This window comes from Populus trichocarpa, chromosome 6, assembly GCF_000002775.5.
Source record: "Populus trichocarpa isolate Nisqually-1 chromosome 6, P.trichocarpa_v4.1, whole genome shotgun sequence".
In the NCBI taxonomy this organism is placed as follows: domain Eukaryota; kingdom Viridiplantae; phylum Streptophyta; class Magnoliopsida; order Malpighiales; family Salicaceae; genus Populus; species Populus trichocarpa.
In genome coordinates, this window is record NC_037290.2 from 4631174 (window position 1) to 4647614 (window position 16441).

General features: G+C 34.7%; 1 protein-coding gene across 14 annotated transcripts; it reads left to right on the top strand.

Moving 5' to 3' along the window:
• Positions 1-104: 104 nt before the first annotated feature.
• LOC7474668 (probable glycosyltransferase At5g20260) lies at positions 105-16153 on the top strand. Of its 14 annotated transcripts, none has more exons than XM_052453921.1 (7): positions 105-549; positions 674-787; positions 876-1030; positions 2592-2946; positions 3231-3320; positions 3458-4058; positions 8398-8567. In XM_052453921.1, exons 1-7 carry the CDS (start codon positions 304-306, stop codon positions 8472-8474), a joined length of 1638 nt encoding a protein of 545 aa, XP_052309881.1. In that variant the 5' UTR covers positions 105-303; the 3' UTR covers positions 8475-8567. The 14 variants fall into 14 exon arrangements, with proteins under 14 accessions (XP_052309881.1, XP_052309883.1, XP_024458681.2 ...); XM_052453923.1 differs by having other exon boundaries at positions 3458-3736; positions 8053-8567; XM_024602913.2 differs by lacking the exon at positions 8398-8567 and having other exon boundaries at positions 3458-4338.
• The last annotated feature ends 288 nt before the right edge of the window (positions 16154-16441 follow it).

Genomic DNA, 16441 nt, shown 5'->3' on the forward strand with positions numbered 1-16441 from the left:
ATGGAGCACTTATGAATCTATAGGGGTAAAAATGTAGTTTGCCCCAGCTCTCCTAGTAGGAAAAATTAAATAAATCATCTATAGCTTCAATCAATGCCCGACGGTTACTAGCTCACATGAAAAGCCTTCTTTCCACTCTCAAGATGATTGTACTGGCTAGTTGTGTCTTGTAATATGCTGCTAGCTAGCCTTCTATTTCAGGTGTAAGATATGAAAAACCCACCATGCTTCATCTCCTACTGTGTCTATATCTGCACAAGAAATTAATAAACCCTACAAATTAAGAACTGTAAGAGAAGTCAGATGGCAACTTTAAGTTGCTCCCCCCTGAGTTTTCTGCTGCTAGCAGCTCTTGTTTCCACCTTGTTTTTTGTTTGCTTATCTCCCTTCAATTACCAAACTATCAAAGTTTCTAGCCGTTTGTCGTCTTTTTATACATATAATTATACTTTTGAAAGGCTTCAACCTCTTCCCTCACCAGTTGCACTGCAACCACCACCGAACACCACTGTTGGAGATGATCAAGAAATCACTAATTGGAGGAACAAAGTAAAGCTTGTTTAATGATCTTTTTTACAACCACGCATGCATGGACAGCACAAAAATGTTTTTTCCTCCTCTCCTTTTCGTTTAAAAATAGATTTCTTGATTTTGTCTCTGGTGTTATGGACAGGGAAAGATTTCTGAAAGGCTCCAACCATCACCAGCACCAATTTCATTGCCAGTGCAGAACAGTTCTGTAGTTTTTAGCGGCCCCGGCATTCCAGTAATTACCAGGCATGAAAAGGTGAGCCTGGTTACTTAACTTTCACTGCATATATCGAATATATGGTTTCTTGTTTTCTTGATTTGTGTGTGTGTGTTTTTCTGGGAAGAAAATTAAGACAGGTTTTGAGAGAATTGAAGAAGGCTTAGCTATAGCAAGAGCAGCTATTTACAAAGCAGTTCGGTCGCAAAACTCGTCATCATACAAGAAGGGGAGCTACGTTCCCAGAGGAGCCATGTACAGAAACCAATATGCTTTTCATCAGTTAAGTTCCAATAATACTATTTAATTTATTTCTATTCTTTTCGTACTTGATATTATTAGCAGTTGCTTCACAAAGGTAGGATCTGAATTCAAAACTTCATAATTCTCGCTTTGCAGCAAGCCAATTGGTACTTTGAAAAGCTGTTTTCGTTTCTAAGATTTCCCTGCACTGCATAAATTCCCCTCGCCACTAAAATTCCCTTCATGTCTTAATTATTTCGAGTGGCACTCTTGGCCCCATATTGCCTATCTTACAGAAGTGGAAACAGCTTCTCTCCTTTTTCTACTTTATAGGATTGATCATGCGTGCCAGTATTGATATTATTTTCCCTGGATCATGATATTGATTTTAATTTAGTCATTAATTACCTTATTTCTAAACCGATTACTGAAATTAATTTACGGCAAGTGCTTAATTTTTGTGGGTCTTGCAGCCTGTCACCATCCTGCCTTTGTTCTTGAACAGTAGCTAACATCCCTTGCCTTCTTAACAATGGAAGTACGAAACTTCTTTTTAGTGGCTGTACTTTTGTTAAGAAAAATGCTGGGCATACGCTTTCAATTTTTTAATGGATTTGAGGTTGTGTGTCCTTGTGAGGAGAAGAAAGGGGAAGGCAAGCTCTTGGATAAAACGATCAATTTCACAAATGAAACAAATTCTCTTAGTGCCATACAGTCATACCGCCATTAATGACACGATGTGGAAGAAATTAGACGTTGACAGAACATGCCAGGAGTTGGCCCAGACTGTTGTCCAGTCAAAATCAACCTTGCCAAGTTGCTTATATGGTCCTAGTAATGATATTCCGAGTTTATGGATACAATGGGGGGGATTGTGGCTGGAATACAAAATGGATAAAATTAATTAATTTTTTATATTTTTTTATCGTTTTAATGTATTATTATTAAAAATAATTTTTTAAAATTTTATATATATATATATATATATATATATATTTTAAATAATTTAAAAACAATCTCAATCCATTTTTTTTTCTTTAAAACATGAAGTGCTTTCATTGTGTGCGCTAATAGTAAAGGGTAAATTATGTTTTTCATGAGTACTCCACCTTGGAATTATAACACGTTGAATCTTTTTATTCTTCTTTTTATTTATTTTAAATATTCAGAGATTTATGTTTTTTTTAATCAATTTTCATGTATGAAGATTAATTTTATTTTTCTAATTAATAAAATATTCTCTCGATGATTATCAAAAAAAAAAAAATCAATAAAATATTCTTAAGAGTTTCTATAGGTCTTTATACATGAGATGGTAAAGACGGATAATAATTAAGATGCGAAATCACTGTGTTTTGTAGTAGAATAATAAAGCTTCAAATTAATTTTATGGTTAATTAGTTTATCTTGGGGAGTTTTTATTATTATTATTATTATTATTAATTATTTCATAATACAATTTATTCAACGAAGGGGACGTTTTATTATAACCATGACAGTATATATGCCTTGTCTCCATCTAATTGTCCAAGAATAATTACTCCTGTTTTCTTACAAAGCGACTAACAATATTTACAAATAACGAAATAATTTTCTTCAGGAGTTACGAAGAAATGGAGAAAAGATTCAAGGTGTGGATTTACAAGGAAGGGGAGCTGCCAGTCGTCCATGGTGGGCCAGTGAACGACATCTACAGCATTGAAGGGCAGTTTCTTGATGAAATGGAGAGCGGCAAAAGCCAGTTTATTGCTCGCCATCCTGAGGAAGCACAGGCTTTTCTACTCCCCGTAAGTGTGGCCTATATCATCCACTACGTCTACAGGCCTCGGATTACCTTCTCTCGAGATCAACTCCAGCGTTTGGTCACAGATTATGTTCGTGTTATAGCTGATAAGCACCCCTACTGGAATAGAACCCACGGAGCTGATCATTTCTCCGTTTCTTGCCATGATTGGGTATGACAAACAAACTTCCTCCTCCTTTTCTCGCTTACCAGTTTCCATTTTCCGTCTCAAATCGTATATTTTACCAGGATTAATTCTCACAATATATATATATATATATATATAAAACAAGATTTCAACAAAATTATAATAATATCACAATTAAAAAAATCAAAAACCTAAATTAAAAGCCCCAGTAAAATATCCTCTATTTAACTTTAAATGCACTACAAGAAAATTATGACTAACAATTCAAATTTCTAACATCAACACCATAACTTAAATTTCTGAACCAGAAGAGACCAACGGATGTATCAATCAAGGACACTGCTGGGCATCCATATAACCAGCATCAACAAGAACCTTCTCCCTCTTACCTAAATAGAGTTGAGTTAATTTTATCTGACTTTGGGCAAAAATCCAATCTTATTTTGGTAAAATTATACGCATCTTATCATGGTACTGTGATTTTTTTAGAGTGAAAATGTAAACTAATTAATTCTACATTCAAAATCTGTCACAGGCACCAGATGTCTCAAGGGCCGATCCTGGACTCTTCAAGTACTTCATCAGAGCCCTTTGCAATGCCAATACATCTGAAGGGTTTCAGCCCCAAAGAGATGTCTCGATACCAGAAATCTTCCTTCCTGTTGGCAAGCTCGGACCACCCCAGGAATACGCTCAGCCCCCGAGTAAGCGTTCAATCCTTGCCTTCTTTGCGGGTGGAGCTCATGGTCATATAAGGAAGATCTTATTGGAACGCTGGAAAGAAAAGGATGATGAGATCCAAGTCCATGAGTACCTTACTCGAAAGAACAAAAAAAACAGTAATCTTTACTTTGAATTAATGGGTCAAAGCAAGTTTTGCTTGTGCCCAAGCGGGCATGAAGTAGCGAGTCCTAGAGTGGTAACAGCAATTCAATTGGGATGTGTTCCTGTGACCATCTCCGATAACTATTCATTGCCATTTAGTGATGTTCTTGATTGGAGCAAGTTCTCCGTTGACATTCCGTCGGAAAAGATACCTGATATTAAGATAATTTTGAAAGGAATTTCGGTTCGACGGTATCTTACAATGCAAAGAAGAGTGATGCAAATTCGAAGACATTTCACGTTGAATCGACCTGCTCAGCCGTATGACATGCTTCATATGATACTTCATTCTGTATGGTTAAGGAGGCTTGATGTCAAGCTTCCATGATTGATTTGATCAAAGGACTCAAAACCCCTTCTTCTTTTTTGTTTTTTGTACATGTCATGTCATACCCCTTTCTAAATTAGTGAAATCTTTTCATTCCCATTTGTGCCATGAACTTTCTTTTGGAGGCTACTGTCATCCACACAAGGCATGACATAAGCATCGCTTTTAAATTTATTAGAGAAACTCCATTGGTTGTTGAAGTATTTGAAAGAGGATTGTTCTTCCTAATCTCACAAGACTCTCTGCTGTCATACGAATGAAATCAAATTCATGATTCTTTTTTTTTTAGTTCGTATAGTTGTAATATTTGCTTAAAGAATTATTTTTCTAGTCGTGTTCTTGCTTGAAGACAGAAGGCAAAACAGCATAACAAAATGAATGTATTTGTGTTTTCACTGAGAAAGTCATTTTGTAACTATGTATGATATTCAGAACATGGGTTTTCGAACCATAGTTTACAAAGAAATCACTACATTCTTTCTTTGACAGGGAAGGAAAAAACAGTTGTGCTCCAAACTTCCGTCAATGTATGCAAAGCATGCTCTCTCTCGAATTTTTGCTTTTGTGATTTGTTATATATAATTCTGTTTAATTGTGATGGATGATGATGCAGCCCGGGGTTTGTTGAAGATTACAGAGGATGGGTTTCTTGGACCTCCTTTCAATGTATCATATCTATCTCCATTTAAATGATTTTTGTTCATACAAGAAGCGGCATGATACTTGTAGCACAGCCATATACAGATACATCAGTGTTGCTAGGTCTTTTCAATTGCTGCTATGTTTTAGGGCTTTTTGCTGTTTTCCTTGATTTGCACTTTGCAGTCCTTACTGCAAATCCAAGTTATTGTCTAACCATTCAAGGAATCAGATTAATTAGCATAGATTTTTGTCCATGTTAACCAGTTTCTTTGTGGGAAACTGGAAATATGGTCTTAGATTTCTGTCTTCCATCATCTTGAACCCCCCATTAGATAAAGGATCTGATGCTGAGAAATTCTGGATAAGTAGAATGGGATTCTTTTCATGATAACTCATCCAATGCTCTGCCTACCTTGTATCTTTTGGGGCAAGGACACTGGCAATAGCTCCAAACTGGCCTCTGCACATATGTGGAGCACCAATGAGTACACGACAATCTTTTGAACTGCTTGTGTCAACACCCTTATTTCAGAGCTTTTTTGCCTTTGCAATTTCACTATAGATCTGCAAATATGTTTTTTCATGAACTTGGTCGTGTTCATTGTCTGTCAAGTGAAATTGGGTGCTAAATTATTTTGCTATTTGAGGATGGCATTTAAGTTATATGGCATGCTAGCTGGAAATCTCAGTCCTATGACATGAGAGAATGTTATTAATTTGAGATGATTATGGCAAGTGAACTCAGTTATAGTACCATGATCATAGTACGAGCTAAGGAAAGGGTTTCCTCTGCTGTGATAAGTTTTTTTTTCTTGTCATCTTCATTATTGTTAACGATCGAATTTTTACTTTGATAGCATTTAAATTCCTTGGTGCAGCTTAGCACAGAAAGGCCATTACTGCATATCTTAAGCAAAACAGACTGGACTGTGAAGTTACGCGGCTTTCCAGAGTCTTGCAAAGTTTTGTTCCAGGCTTGATGGTCTAGAAATGGGAGTTGTTTCTCTGTTCGAACCAATTTCAAGAAACCAACGCCGCTGATGTTTCCATTTTTAGTACAGTTGGTTATTTTCGGTTCGGTTCGGTTTTTATCAAAAAATAGTAACCAAACCGATTTATAAAAAAAAAAACCGAAATCGAACTGAACATGTCGGTTTTTTCAAAATTTTAATCGATTTAATCGGTTTTTTTTCACGGTTTGTTTTTTCAGTTATTTTCTTTTTTATTTTTTCGATTTAATCAGTTTTTTACTTATCCTTTAATTTTCAGAAATGCTGATTAATAATTTGTTCACATTAACACTATTTTTCTTCTGAGATCACATTTTTTTGGACAATTTAGATTTGAATAACAATTAACATGATTTGAAAATCCAAAAGTGTCATTTAAAAAATTCTTTAACTTAATTTAAAAGCAATTAACAACATAAAATAACATACACCCAAACATTCTTCTTACATGTAATTTAAATAACAAATAATAATAATAAAATCCGAGTTAGGTAAGTAGTTAATTTTAAAATTAACTCATTTTACCGAATTTAATATCATTATCAAAAGATTCCTTATGCTTTTAATAAATTTTTTATATTAAAAAAACAATTGATCCCATCTACATCAAAATGCGGGCCAGTGTAATAATGTCTTTTAAGAAAAAACGAAAAAAAAAGCAAAAGAAAAAGGTCCGTCGGTGTTTCAGCAACTCCTTCGCAGTCTCAAATGATGATTGAGATTTTGAGCTTCAATTTTTAAAAAACAAGACAAAAGGATTCCACAACGGGAAAAAAAAATCACCAATGGTCCTCTTACTTTAAATTTTTTTGGGATTCTAATCTTCAGTGTTTTTAAATTTTAATTTTTTTTAACTGAATTTAGTTTTTTTATTTAAATATGTATATATTTCATTGTTTACATTTACCAAATTATTTCTTATCATTGACAGAGATTGATGAGTGAATTAAAATTGGCTAAAATTGATAGTAGAATGATCAATTTGGGCGAAAACTTTGAATAAGGGTCAGTTTGACAAACAATTAAAGTGTGAGGGCCTTTTTGCCGTTAATTTGTTGCTTCGATTGCTTGCTACTTGCCATGGTTAAATCGAATGACAAGTCTAGCTCTACATTCAATCATCAATAAAAAGTGCCACTGCTAGTCTTTGATGAACTTATGAAGATACCCCACCATGCTTGTCCACCTCTGTCTCCGTGATCAGTACAAGGAAAAAAACCAAGTACTGAAAGAGAAGGAGAAGCAATGGCAACTTTTCTTAGCTCTCCCATAAATTGTCTACTGCAATCAGCTTTTCTTTCCACTTTGCTTCTCGTCTGCTTATCTCCCTTTTACCAGCCTATCAATATTTCCAGCCGTTTGTCTTCTTTTTATACGCCTAATTTTCAACCCTATCCATCAACAATCCTGCTGTTACCACCACCAAACACACCACTCTTGGTGTTGGCCAGGATGCGCAAATCACTTGGAAGATCAAAGTAAGCCCTTTTGATGAAAGGCTCCGACCATCACGTTCACCTGTTCTATTGGCAGTACAGAATATTACAGTAAGTTTTAGCCCCAGATTTCCAGCGGTTGCAAGGCACGAGAGAGTGAGCCTGAGTTGCGATTCCCTTTTCGCTTATTGATTTATTTATTTATTTTGTTGGCAGAAAATCAAGACGGGTTTCGAGAGAATTGAAGATGGTTTAGCAAGAGCAAGAGATGCCATTTTGAGAGCAATTCGGTCAAGGAACTCTTCATCATACAAGAAGGGAAGTTACGTACCTAGAGGAGTCATCTACAGAAATCAATATGCTTTTCATCAGTTAAGTTTGGAGTAGAGATCTCTGTCTTTGCACTTTTTGCAGTAATATTTTCGCTTACAAGATATTTACAAAGCATTATATGCATCTTATTTTGGCAAAATTATATGCATCTTATCATGGTGCTGTGATTTTTTTAGAGTGAAAACGTAAACTAATTAATTCTACATTCAAAATCTGTCACAGGCACCAGATGTCTCAAGGGCCAATCCTGGACTCTTCAAGTTCTTCATCAGAGCCCTTTGCAATGCCAATACATCAGAAGGGTTTCAACCCCAAAGAGATGTCTCGATACCAGAAATCTTCCTTCCTGTTGGCAAGCTCGGACCATCCCAGGAATACGCCCAACCCCCGAGTAAGCGTTCAATCCTTGCCTTCTTTGCGGGTGGAGCTCATGGTCATATAAGGAAGATCTTATTGGAACGCTGGAAAGAGAAGGATGATGAGATTCAAGTTGTACCTTACTCAAAAGAACAAAAAAAACAATAATCTTTACTTTGAATTAATGGGTCAAAGCAAGTTTTGCTTGTGCCCAAGCGGGCATGAAGTAGCAAGTCCTAGAGTGGTAACAGCAATTCAATTGGGATGTGTTCCTGTGACCATCTCCGATAACTATTCATTGCCATTTAGTGATGTTCTTGATTGGAGCAAGTTCTCTGTTGACATTCCGTCGGAAAAGATACCTGATATTAAGATAATTTTGAAAGGAATTTCGGTTCGACGGTATTTTACAATGCAAAGAAGAGTGATGCAAATTCGAAGACATTTCACGTTGAATCGACCTGACATTTCACGTTGAATCGACCTGCTCAGCCGTATGATATGCTTCATATGATACTTCATTCTGTATGGTTAAGGAGGCTTAATGTCAAGCTTCCATGATTGATTTGATCAAAGGACTCAAAACCCCTTTTCTTTTTTGTACATGTCATGTCATACCCCTTTCTAAATTGGTGAAATCTTTTCATTTCCATCTGTATCATGAACTTTTTGTTTTTTGGAGGCTATTGTCATCCACGCAAGGCATGATATAAGCATAGTGGCGGAGCCATGTAGAAACAAGAGGGGGCTGCCCCCCTTCCTCCAATTCCTTTCTCTTATCTATCTATGCATGGCCTGATATATATATATATATATATATATATATATATATATATATATATATATATATATATAAAGAGAATGAGGCAGCTGATGGGTTTGAGAAAAGAGTTGACTTGCCCAGCAGTTATATTTTTTATACTTGTGCTGTTAGAGACTTTACTTGTATAGGAGTGTGATTGTGATTACTTTTCAAAGTGTTTTTTGTGCCGAAATACATCAAAATAATATTTTTTATTTTTAAAAATTTATTTTTAAGATCAGCGCATCAAAACAATCTAGAACATACTAATTGTTTTTTTGAATTTCACTTCATCTCTTCCTAATAGGTCAACCAGATATGGAAGCTCCAAAAATACTGGGTCTACATCTCCAAAAATTAGTTATTAAAAATGTTAGGGTTTATAATAATTTATGGGTTTGTTGAATTAATGTGTATGGGTAATATTATATGCTAATGGATATGAATTGAAATGAGTTTTGATGAATTAATAAGTTTTGTTATGAATTTCATATGAAAAATGATGATAATGAATTTACCAATGATTAAAAATGAAGTACAAGACAACTAAAAAAATTAGAGATATAATAGATAAATTAAAAAAAACATTTAATAATTATATTTAATCTACTTGTACAAAACAACAAGTTAGTAAGAACAACATTAATTTGTGACAATTCTTTTAAGCTATGATTTTAGATGTTATGTACCATATGTCAGCATAGAATTGTTGTCAACAACTTTCCTAGTCTTTAGAAGATTTAGAAATAGATAAATGAAAGTTTGTAGTATATATTGAGAAATATATTTTTAATTAAATTAAAAATAAAATTATTATGAAGCAGTTTTAAAATATAAAATCTCGAAGAAAACAATTATAATATAAATTTTTTTCATTTTAAAAGTATTCTTAAATTAATTTTGCTTGACTTGAGTTGATACATGTATTTCAAATTAATTTCTATATATATATATGAAATCTTTTCATTCCCATTTGTATCATGAACTTTTTTTTTGGAGGCTATTGTCATCCACACAAGGCATGACATAAGCACAGTGGCGGAGCCATGTAGAGGCAAGAGGGGGCAATTGCCCCCCTTCCTCTGATTCCTTTCTCTTATCTATTTTTAATAAAGAAAATTCTATGCATGGTCTGATATATATATATATATATATATATATAGAATGAGGCAGCTGATGGGTTTGAGAAAAGAGATAGCTTGCCCAGCAGTTATATTTTTTATACTTGTGCTGTTAGAGACTTTACTTGTATAGGAGTGTGATTGTGATTGCTTTTCAAAGTGTTTTTTGTGCCGAAATGCATCAAAATGATTTTTTTTTATTTTTAAAAATTTATTTTTGAGATCAGCGCATCAAAACAATCTAAAACATACTAATTTTTTTTTTGAATTTCACTTCATCTCTTCCTAATAGATCAACCAGATATGGAAGCTCCAAAAATACTGGGTCTACATCTCCAAAAATTAGTTATTAAAAATGTTAGGGTTTATAATAATTTATGGGTTTGTTGAATTAATGTGTATGGGTAATATTATATGCTAATGGATATGAATTGAAATGAGTTTTGATGAATTAATAAGTTTTGTTATGAATTTCATATGAAAAATGATGATAATGAATTTACCAATGATTAAAAATGAAGTACAAGACAACTAAAAAAATTAGAGATATAATAGATAAATTAAAAAAAAATATTTAATAATTATATTTAATCTACTTGTACAAAACAACAAGTTAGTAAGAACAACATTAATTTGTGACAATTCTTTTAAGTTATAATTTTAGATGTTATGTACCATATGTCAGCATAGAATTGTTGTCAACAACTTTCCTAGTCTTTGGAAGATTTAGAAATAGATAAATGAAAGTTTGTAGTATATATTGAGAAATATATTTTTAATGAAATTAAAAATAAAATTATTATGAAGCAGTTTTAAAATATAAAATCTCGAAGAAAACAATTATAATATAAGTTTTTATCATTTTAAAAGTATTCTTAAATTAATTTTGCTTGACTTGAGTTGGTACATGTATTTCAAATTAATTTCTATATATAACATATATATATATATATATATATATATATATAATATCAAATATTTGTTAATAATTTGTTCTCTCATTTAAAAATTTCTGGCTCCGCCACTACATAAGCATCACTTGTATATTTATTAGAGAGAGTCCATTGGTTGTTGAAGTATTTGAAAGAGGATTGTTCTTCCTAATCTCACAAGACTCTCTGCTGTCATTCGAATGAAATCAAATTCATGATTCTTTTTTTTTTAGTTCGTATAATTGTAATATTTGCTTAAAGAATTATTTTTCTAGTCGTGTTCTTGCTTGAAGACAGAAGGCAAAACAGCATAACAAAACGAATGTATTTGTGTTTTCACTGAGCGAGTCATTTTGTAACTATGTATGATATCCAGAACATGGGTTTTCGAACCATAGTTTACAAAGAAATCACTACATTGTTTCTTTGACAAGGAAGGAAAAAACAGTTGTGCTCCAAACTTCCGTCAATGTATGCAAAGCATGCTCTCTCTCGAATTTTTGCTTTTGTGATTTGTTATATATAATTCTGTTGAATTGTGATGGATGATGATGCAGCCCGGGGTTTGTTGAAGATTACAGAGGATGGGTTTCTTGGACCTCCTTTCAATGTATCATATCTATCTCCATTTAAATGATTTTTGTTCATACAAGAAGCGGCATGATACTTGTAGCACAACCATATACAGATACATCAGTGTTGCTAGGTCTTTTCAATTGCTGCTATGTTTTAGGGCTTTTTGCTGTTTTCCTTGATTTGCACTTTGCAGTCCTTACTGCAAATCCAAGTTATGGTCTAACCATTCAAGGAATCAGATTTTAATTAGCATAGATTTTTGTCTATGTTAACCAGTTTCTTTGTGGGAAACTGGAAATATGGTCTTAGATTTCTGTCTTCCATCATCTTGAACCCCCCATTAGATAAAGGATCTGATGCTGAGAAATTCTGGATAAGTAGAATGGGATTGTTTTCATGATAACTCATCCAATGCTCTGCCTACCTTGTATCTTTTGGGGCAAGGACACTGGCAATAGCTCCAAACTGGCCTCTGCACATATTTGGAACACCAATGAGTACACGACAATCTTTTGAACTGTTTGTGTCATCACCCTTATTTCAGAGCTTTTTTGCCTTTGCAATCTCACTATAGATCTGCAAATATGTTTTTTCATGAACTTGGTCTTGTTCATTGACTGTCAAGTGAAATTGGGTGCTAAATTATTTTGCTATTTGAGGATGGCATTTAAGTTATATGGCATGCTAGCTGGAAATCTCAGTCCTATGACACGAGAGAATGTTACTAATTTGAGATGATTAAGGCAACTGAACTTAGTTATAGTACCATGATCATAATACTAGCCAAGGAAAGGGTTTCCTCTGCTGTGATAAGTTTTTTCTTCTTGTCATCTTCATTATTGTTAACGATCGAATTTTTACTTTGATAGCATTTAAATTCCTTGGTGCAGCTTAGCACAGAGAGGCCATTACTGCATATCTTAAGCAAAACAGACTGGACTGTGAAGTTACGCGGCTTTCCAGAGTCTTGCAGAGTTTTGTTCTAGGCTTGATGGTCTAGAAGTGGGAGTCGTTTCTCCGTTCGAACCAATTTCAAGAAACCAATGCTGCTGATGTCTCCATTTTCAGAGATGCTGATTAATAATTTGTTCACATTGACACCATTTTTCTTCTGGGATCACATTTTTTTGGACAATAACAATTAACATGATTTGAAAATCCAAAATTCTTTAACTTAATTTAAAAGCAATTAACAACATAAAATAGCATACACCCAAACATTCTTCTTACATGTAATTTAAATTACAAATAATAATAATAAAATTCGAGTCAGGTAAGTAGTTAAGTTAAAGAAATTTTAAAATTAACTCATTTTACCGAATTTAATATCATTATCAAAAGATTCCTTATGCTTTTAATAATTTTTTTATATTAAAAAAACAATTGATCCCATCTACATCAAAATGCGGGCCAGTGTAATAATGTCTTTTAAGAAAAAAAGAAAAAAAAAGAAAAAGAAAAAGGTCCGTCGGTGTTTCAGTAACTCCTTCGCAGTCCTGCTTGGGCACAAATCGACCAAAATGGTACAGATCAGATTTGTCAATGTACCCTCTCCTCCCAAATGATGATTGAGATTTTGAGCTTGAATTTTTTAAAAACAAGACAAAAGGATTCCACAACGGGGAAAAAAATCACCAATGGTCCTCTTACTTTGAATTTTTTTGGGATTCTAATCTTCAGTGTTTTAAATTTTAATTTTTTTTAACTCAATTTAGTTTTTTATTTAAATATGTATATATTTCATTGTTTAAATTTACCAAATTATTTCTTATCATTGACAGAGATTGATGAGTGAATTAAAATTGGCTAAAATTGATAGTAGAATGATCAATTTGGGCGAAACTTTGAATAAGGGTCAGTTTGACAAACAATTAAAGTCTGAGGGCCTTTTTGCCGTTAATTTGTTGCTTCGATTGCTTGCTACTTGCCATGGTTAAATCAAATGGCAAGTCCAGCTCTACATTCAATCATCAATAAAAATCCACTGCTAGTCTTTGATGAACTTATGAAGATACCACACCATGCTTGTCCACCTCTGTCTCCGTGATCAGTACAAGGAAAAAAACCAAGTACTGAAAGAGAAGGAGAAGCAATGGCAACTTTTCTTAGCTCTCCCATAAATTGTCTACTGCAATCAGCTTTTCTTTCCACTTTGCTTCTCGTCTGCTTATCTCCCTTTTACCAGCCTATCAATATTTCCAGCCGTTTGTCTTCTTTTTATACTCCTAATTTTCAACCTTATCCATCAACAATTCTGCTGCTACCACCACCAAACACCACTCTTGGTGTTGGCCAGGATGCGCAAATCACCTGGAAGATCAAGGTAAGCCCTTTTGATGAAAGGCTCCGACCATCACGTTCACCTGTTCTATTGGCAGTACAGAATATTACAGTAAGTTTTAGCCCCAGATTTCCAGCGGTTGCAAGGCATGAGAGAGTGAGCCTGAGTTGCGATTCCCTTTTTGGCTATTGATTTATTTATTTATTTTGTTGGCAGAAAATCAAGACGGGTTTCGAGAGAATTGAAGATGGTTTAGCAAGAGCAAGAGATGCCATTTTGAGAGCAATTCGGTCAAGGAACTCTTCATCATACAAGAAGGGAAGTTACGTACCTAGAGGAGTCATCTACAGAAATCAATATGCTTTTCATCAGTTAAGTTTGGAGTAGAGATCTCTGTCTTTGCACTTTTTGCAGTAATATTTTCGCTTACAAGATTTCACTCTACTGCACAATTCTTTTTTTCCTCGACAGTAACATTAATGCTTTATTGGTTTTTAAATTGGCGAGCTGTCTTGCCCCTCTTACAGCCCTCTTTCAGATGCCTGCATATGTAGTAAAATTGACAGCTTGCCAATGAGAGGTCTCAGGTCTCAACCACCCCAATGAGACCTCAACTTGGCATTCACTATACCACATTACCAAATCTGTGCAAGACTCTAGCTTTGGTGGAAAAATCATGCCACAAGTTGGCCAAGAATTAGGAAATTATTCCAAGAATCTGATTTTTTTAACAAAACTGGGGACCTAGGGCCGCCGACGCCGCCCTCAATTCGTCCCTGACTGGGACGTTTTGTAACCACTATTTGTGCTGGTTCAAGAACAATAATTTAGATTTGAGAAATATTTATTTTTTCGGATCACTAATAATTGAGAGATACTTCTATGAAGATTGACAAATAACTTGTGCCAAAACAAAGTTGGTTTTGTGTTGCCCCGTATAGTTTATTGCTTGGACTTTTGTCACCAGACAGGAGATAAACCAAACGTACCAGAAATAAGAAAAAAAATCTAAATAAATTAATCTGCAATTATTTTTGTTATTATATATATTAATTAATTTTTATTCAGGAGTCACACAGAGATGGAGAAAAGATTCAAGATATGGGTTTATAAGGAAGGAGAACTACCTGTTCTCCATGGTGGACCAGTAAACAACATCTATAGCGTTGAAGGTCAATTTCTTGATGAAATAGAGAGGGGCAAAAGCCACTTTATTGCTCGCCATCCTGACGAAGCACATGCATTTCTTCTCCCTTTAAGTGTGGCCTATATCATGCACTATATCTATAAACCTCGCGTGACCTTCTCTCGCCACCAACTACAAACCTTGGTCACAGATTATGTTCGTGTTATAGCTGATAAGTACACTTACTGGAACAGAACCAATGGAGCTGACCATTTCTCAATTTCTTGCCATGATTGGGTAAGGAAAACTTACTTCATTTATGGCTATATATATGTGTGTGTGTGTTTTCCACTAGCGCTATCATCTAGGACTCGAATCCTGTAGAAGGCTTGAAGAAGAAGAAAAATTGTGAATCCATTAAATAGTTCGAGACTTTGAGTAAGAGAGAGCTGTTTGAGACCTGATCGAAAAGGAACTTGGTCTGTGTATTTTGACAAGCTATACTAATTATCAGAGTGGATGTTACATGAAAGCTAATCCTATATTAATTTGGAATTTTTATCCTAGGGGCCAGATATCTCAAGAACCAATCCTGAACTCTTCAAGTATTTTATTAGAGCTCTTTGCAATGCTAATACATCAGAAGGGTTCCAGCCCCAAAGAGATGTCTCGGTACCAGAAATCTTCCTTCATGTTGGCAAGCTTGGACTGCCGCGTGAAGGCGCCCAGCCCCCAAGTAAGCGTCCAATCCTTGCCTTTTTCGCCGGCGGAGCTCATGGTCGCATAAGGAAGGTCTTGTTAAAACGGTGGAAAGACAAGGATGGTGAGATTCAAGTCCACGAGTACGTCACTCAAAGGAAGAAAAATAATAATCTTTACTTCAAATTAATGGGCCAAAGCAAGTTTTGCTTGTGCCCAAGTGGGCATGAAGTAGCAAGTCCTAGAGTGGTAACGGCGATTCAATTGGGGTGTGTTCCTGTGATCATTTCCGATAACTATTCGTTGCCATTTAGTGATGTTCTTGACTGGAGCAAGTTCTCCGTAAACATTCCGTCGGAGAAGATACAGGAAATCAAAACAATTTTAAAAGGGATTTCGCATAAAAGATACCTTACAATGCAGAGAAGAGTGATCCAAGCACAGAGACATTTTACGTTGAATCGACCGGCAAAGCCATATGATATGATTCATATGATACTTCATTCGATATGGTTAAGGAGGCTTAATCATAGGATGCCATAGACACTATCATTTGATTGAAGATTTACCAAGTCAGGCATTTCATTTCAGCCTCGGTTATGATCCTTTTCCATTGTGTGTGGATGTGACAAAAACAGTAGTTTTGATATATCCTTATCTCCCACAGTCCATATAACATGATGGATCATACGAATTAAGCAGCGATGTGCTGTGAGAAACTCTGCTCTGCTCGACAAACAGATGTGAAAACGCAGTCAGAGGTAAAAGCACCCTCATTGACCGCAGCTTGATAAAGGATGATAATGCATATGCGCCTAGCACACTGTCTATAATGGCAACTGAGTGGAAGACCGAATCATAAAAAAAAAATGGTTATGTTAACTCATCCAACTAATAACAACAGAAAAAAAAAAAAGTGGGTGGATCCTAAGTGATGATTTATGAATTCTGGTTTGCAGCCTGGTTAAAAGAACTAGCCTTGATAAGTTAA